The sequence below is a fragment of the Pelobates fuscus genome, chromosome 3 (assembly GCF_036172605.1).
Source record: "Pelobates fuscus isolate aPelFus1 chromosome 3, aPelFus1.pri, whole genome shotgun sequence".
NCBI classification, from domain to species: domain Eukaryota; kingdom Metazoa; phylum Chordata; class Amphibia; order Anura; family Pelobatidae; genus Pelobates; species Pelobates fuscus.
Genome location: NC_086319.1, coordinates 189,578,030 through 189,584,037, shown reverse-complemented (window position 1 = coordinate 189,584,037; position 6,008 = coordinate 189,578,030). Strand labels below are relative to the sequence as shown.

General features: G+C 34.6%; 1 protein-coding gene across 2 annotated transcripts; it reads left to right on the top strand.

Annotated features, from left to right (window-relative positions):
- The first annotated feature begins 606 nt into the window (after window positions 1–606).
- Window positions 607–4,022, top strand: HAND1 (heart and neural crest derivatives expressed 1). Of its 2 annotated transcripts, none has more exons than XM_063445395.1 (2): window positions 607–1,374; window positions 2,709–4,022. In XM_063445395.1, the coding sequence occupies exons 1-2, from the start codon at window positions 886–888 to the stop codon at window positions 2,805–2,807; spliced, it is 588 nt and encodes a 195-aa protein (XP_063301465.1). In that variant the 5' UTR covers window positions 607–885; the 3' UTR covers window positions 2,808–4,022. The 2 variants fall into 2 exon arrangements, with proteins under 2 accessions (XP_063301465.1, XP_063301464.1); XM_063445394.1 differs by having other exon boundaries at window positions 2,706–4,022.
- Window positions 4,023–6,008: the final 1,986 nt, after the last annotated feature.

Below are 6,008 nucleotides of genomic sequence, written 5' to 3'. Positions count from 1 at the left end.
TATTATAATGTTTTTTATTTTATTTTTTTACTAGTGCTTACCACAATTTGTAACATTTTCATTTGCTAAATGCATAATTAAAGAATTAATTCATTGATTCGTTGAGGATGAAATAATCAAAGTGCATTTGTACAGATCTGTGACATTCAAAAAGTATTTGATTATTTAAATTTAAAAATTGTACCCCCTCTTCTTACCCTAATTTTACTGAATTTACACCCTTGAAATCCAGTCATTATATATATATATATATATATATATATATATATATATATATATATATATGTAGAGCTATATGTGAGTAGTTTTTGTGAACAAGATCAGATAGATAGATAGATAGATAGATAGAATGTTAGATAGATTTGTGATATTTTATATTCTTGCAAATTAAAATCTGTCCACACGTAGTCCAGTCCTGTAAAATATCTGAACAAGCAGCCCTAGCAGTTATTGGAGTTTCCAGGTGAAAGATTTGTTACTTGGTGCCCTGCCCCCCTCTGTTCCCCCCACTACTCTCCATTGGCTCCCTGGTTAGTTTGACATCAGACACTGAGATCTATATAAAGTCTCTACAAGGATGCAGAAGGGTTAAGTGAGCGGAGAAGCTTGAGCCCGGATGAAGCTTGTTATTGCACGCCAGATTTTGTATCCTTTATAATCTTAAATATACATTTACTGGCTTAGCTAGTGAGCCTGTGAGCTGCTGGATCACAAACTTGCTGTGCTCCCATGAGGAAGGAGAACTTGGACTTTGAAGGTGTTTTCAAACTTTTCAACAAAGGGCTCATCATGGGGTCATACTAAGGAGAAGCAGGAATCAGGTCTGGAGAGCAGAGAGCTGTATTTCAGGACAATTGGAAACATCTAGGAGATATTTTGCAGACCATGAACATAATAGGCAGCTACCAGCACCACCATATGATGCCAGAACCCTTCATCTTCACGCCAGGGTCGAGATGTCACCAGGAGAGACCTTTCTTCCAAGGTTGGGTCCTGAATCCAGGAGAGATGTCCCCGGAATTTGCAGCCCAGCCTTCTTACAGCCCTGAGTATGGGTCAGTGGGACCACCCCAAGCAAGCAACCGGCTAGAGGCCCTAGGGGGGAGACTGGGGAGGAGGAAAGGAATCCCCCCCAAAAAAGAGAGAAGAAGAACTGAAAGTATCAACAGCGCCTTTGCAGAGCTCAGAGAGTGCATCCCCAATGTACCAGCAGACACCAAGCTGTCCAAAATAAAGACCCTCAGACTGGCCACTAGCTATATTGGCTACTTAATGGATGTGCTGGCCAAAGACAATGAGGTGGGAGCCACAGAAGGATTTAAAGCTGAAATCAAGAAGGTGGATAGCAGAGAGAGTAAGAGGAAGAGAGACATGGTGAGTAAACAGAGTGTTACATGTAGAGAGAGTTAGAGGAGAAGGGAGAGAATGACAGAGGGGACTGGGAGAAAGTATGAGAAACAGAAAGAAAGAATTGCAGATGGGGGAGAAGATACGTAAAGGGAAAACAGGGGAATGAGGAGGAGAGAGAAGTTTTGTTTGCTATTAAAAATTTAAAAAATAAGCACCCATAATAAACAGTGACATATAATAATGATTATACACTGCATAACAGAACATTTAATAACAGTGCAATGTAATAATAGTATCACTATACACAGATTACAGAATGTACAATATAATGCATTCTTATAGACTGTCTATTTATCTATCTATCTATCTATCTATCATCTATCTAATTACTTTTACTAAGATTGTTGTATGTAGTTTTATATATATAACTGGGTTTGATCTATAAATTGTTATGTTTTCTATAGTGTAATATTTTACTATAAAGCCCTATGGCTACCGCCATTGTACTTTTTAATATATTAAACCAGTTTAATATAATCAAACAATCCCTGTGTTAATGATTATTTGTATGATGATTAGATAACGATAAGATCCATAACTGATCAGTAATAAGAACATTGTAACATTGTAGAACTGTATACATTTGTGACACGGGGGAAACCGCATGGGAGAAACGGCCCATTTTATATTTATACATTTTGAATATTTATTCGCTATCAGGCTAGTAAATAAACTTCTTATATTTGATTTCCTGAAAATTAGAAAATGGACTAATAAACTGAGATTATTTTCTTCCCAACAATAAAAAAAAAAAAAAAAATCAAAATAAGGAACACAACTTCAGTGTTGAAGTCCCTATCAGCAATGTTGCATAGTATATAATATATACAACTATTAATAAAAATGTCTGATCGCTTAGAAAGAAAAACACATTAATGACATATTTATTTTTTCTTGTTTATACAGATATAAGTGTTTCCTGCAGGATATTTTATTAAGCCCGTTCATTCCTTACAATAAAAAAACATACAAAAACTAAATATTTACTTGGACTGTGGTGAACGTAGTCCTCTCTCATGTCATGTATATCACTAAAAGTTTAGTAATCATTTAAATAATTGTTTAGAATTCTTCAGACATAAAATAAAACACTCTCTGTAATTCTCCACTAATAAAGCTATGGTATTTGAAATCTTAAAGAAACAGAATGATTCATTTATCAACTCTTTAATATATCAGCATTATTTTCCCAGTTAATTCCTTGCTGTTATATATTCCCATTGTATAATTGTAAAGCGCTGCGGAATATGTAATAATAATAATAATAATAATAATAATAATTTGTGTTTTTTCAGCAGAGTGAAGGATTCTGGGGAACGGTACCCTCTGGAGAAAAGAAATTAAAGGGAAGAACAGGGTGGCCCCAACAAGTCTGGGCCTTAGAACTGAATCCTTAAATCTTTTAGGGATCAATCCAATGCACTGTTATTGTCCGGCTAATCAGAGATTTAAGAAAATATGTCCACTGAGCACTCTTCTGGCTGGGTTGGTGGGGTTCTTTGGGAGATCTGTATTTATGTGCAATGTTTTAAATGTTTTGTATATAGATATATATATGTATTTGCAATATTAGGGCAAAAACTTTTTTTTTAAGAGCAATGAGGTTTGTACACAAAAAAAAATTTAAAATAAAAATAATTAAAAGTAAGTTGCAAAATTTGCATGAACATTGAAATCACCTTCAAAGGATCAGTTTGTAACAAGAGAGCAGACAGTGTGTTTATCTGAACAATTTTATTTTGTTTAGATTTAGGTTTTCCACTGTGACTCAGGGATTAATTTGTTCCTTGGAGGTGACACAAAAAAATGTTACCTGCTTGATTCTAGTGTCTATCAAAATAATAATTATTCTAATAGTTTTCAAGTTTTCACATTGATGGATTATATTTTATATTAGGTACTTGTATTTGCAATGCTGTGCAAAATTTGCTAAGTCAAGGCAGCAGCCATTTAGCAAATTCTGGAAAAAACAAAAACTTGGTGTTAAATGTGCAATTTCTAACACATGTATGTGTGACTAAAAGGCAGATGTGTAGATGTTTTCATTAATACTTTTGCAGAACTAGAACACACGCACACGAGTGTGTGAGTGTGTGTGTGTGTGTGTTCTAGTGATTATATATTGTATTTTTTATTATTTTGATTTTATTTTTTTCCAATTATATCTGTCATTTATTTTTGGTTTTGTGGCTGAAATAGACTGTTTCAGGTGCATTGCACTGTATCTGCCAAGCACACATAAAATGATCTCTAAATTAGTAGCAAAGTGTTGATATTTTTAGGAGTGCTGATTTCCTCTAAGAAAGGGGCAGGGTGTTCTGCTCCCATATATTCTGTTCTAACAAGCTTTCTTTTTATGAGTGATTACTTATTCTGCATTTCCACCCCAGTTTAGCAGAATATATTTATATATAATTTTCATTTTGTACATAATAAACTATTTTTCAGTAATGAAAATGATGAATGCATTTAACTACCTAGCTGTGTGAATTTACTGTAAAATGTATATGCTACCTCATATTTCCATCACTTCCTAGCAGGTTTAACTTGCCAAAAAAAATATTTATGTTGTTTCAAAATAAATTTCTTTTTCGATTTTCTTAAGAAACCTACCACTGGCTAGTTGCAGCTTTCTGAATTTTATTAATGTGGCTTTTTATGCTGTTAAAGCTGTGCTATATCCTGGGGGGTCGTTAAAGAGTTATTTATAATTAGAGAAAAAATATATTAATGACCTCAGTAAATATATAACAAGGATTGGTGGATCTGGGGGGAAAAAAGTCTTGTGCCTGTGCTTGTGCTAAGAAAGACAGACATACAGATCTAGACATACAGACAGATCTAGAGAAACTGAATGGATAAAACATCACACAAATACAGACTAATTCATGTCTATTTATTTATTGAATACATACTTCAATAAAGGTCCCTGCTTAGGACAAAAAAAAAAAAAGGAATCTCTTCTACAATTCTACTTTGTTAAGATCTGTGCTTACAGGGATCTGCAGACACCTTTGTCATTATCCCTGGTGAGTGTACAATATTTGAAACGTATGGTTATAGTCCTGTGGACTGAATCATTGAAGTATCTGTGATGTGTGAAAATTGGGTGCATTGTGTGTCAGTGTTTGTGTCAGATACATGTTTTCATGCCTCGTCTGTGTACTCAGTGGTGTAATGTTTAGTGTAAACGGAGCATACAGACAATAGGGGGTACATATATGTAATAAGTAATATATTACAACAATATCGATATTTAGTTACATTATATAAATCTGACTTAAGCCTGAAATACCCAGTTGCTTAGCTGCAATTTAAAAGGGGAAGAATAACATGCTTTTAAAGTACTTCTGCGTATACAAACAGTAATATGAGCTTGCTTTATTACTGTATAATATTATCATCCTAATATATAAAATCTATTGTACTATTATAATTATTAAGTAATCAGTGTTCAATTAGTGCTGTAGTGCTATCCTTTTGGGGTATTGTTGTGTGCCAGACGTTTCTGGTGAAGCACATATTATTTATTATATACTAGTTGTACGTGTGAGTATATTATAAATCATTGTACACCAGTGACTACCAGTTGAGACACAGATACTTCTGGCAGACAAATATATACATGTATGTAACACACTCATCTAAACAACACACTCCAATGCAGCAACACCTATGGGGAAATGTTCAGTATTTTGGTCTGCACAGAGATCTCCATCATAAAAGTTAATCTTTCAACCTTTACTAAGTTCATGGTAAATGTTTTGTACCTAAAAAGCTGATAATTTAATATGTTTTGCGGTATTAGATTCGCAGTGTGCCAAAACTCAACTAACTGGATTGTAGCTTAAAAAAAAATAAAAAAAAAATTGTCTGTCTGTGTGTCTGCGTGTGTCTGTGTGACTATCAGTCTGTAGTTTGAGGTAAGACTGCTATGTAGATACATCAAGTATAGAATATAAAACTTTTGTAAAATGTCTATAATCATAACCATTGAACAAATGTTGCTTTTAATCGGCATCGATTTGAAACCTGTATGTGTTGTTAGGTCTATCTATCTGTCTGTCATTTTTCTGTTGCTAAATATCTATGCTTTCTAAAGCAGCTATCTATTGTTGTGTTTGTTTAAAGGCCATAGAGACAGTGAAAGGGTTAACGTGCTGCTATTCTATGTGTGAGTTTAATGTCCTCCTGGGTATAAGTTACTGTTTATGTGATGGGGTCCCCAGAATCCTACCCCCAGTCCCTGTATCCAGCCCATCTCTGGCTCAGCCAGAGCAGGACAAGGATATGGAGTGATCTGAACAGGCAGACACCTTATTAATGCATTCAGACTTAATCCAGATTGGAAACAAATAAAACCACAACTTGTAAATCCGTCAATTAACTTTTATACTTCGGTCCCTGCTCAATCTGACATAAAGCATGTGAGAAGGGCAGGAGAGGAGACAGTAACATAAAGAGGCACCAAATTAAACAAGAAAAGAGGAAATGGAGGTAACAAATGAAGGGGTGTGTGAGAAAGAGGGGGCTGTGGGAGGAAGAGGGAAGGAGATATAAAGGGGAAACAGACTGAGTGTATTCACTAAGCTGTGAGT

Bases quoted from the DNA above. Each gene is read 5' to 3' on its own strand.
- HAND1 (XM_063445394.1), top strand. From the start codon at position 886: ATGAACATAATAGGCAGCTACCAGCACCACCATATGATGCCAGAACCC. The intron at 1,375-2,705 runs GTGAGTAAACAG...GTGTTTTTTCAG, and splicing joins GTAAGAGGAAGAGAGACATG to CAGAGTGAAGGATTCTGGGG.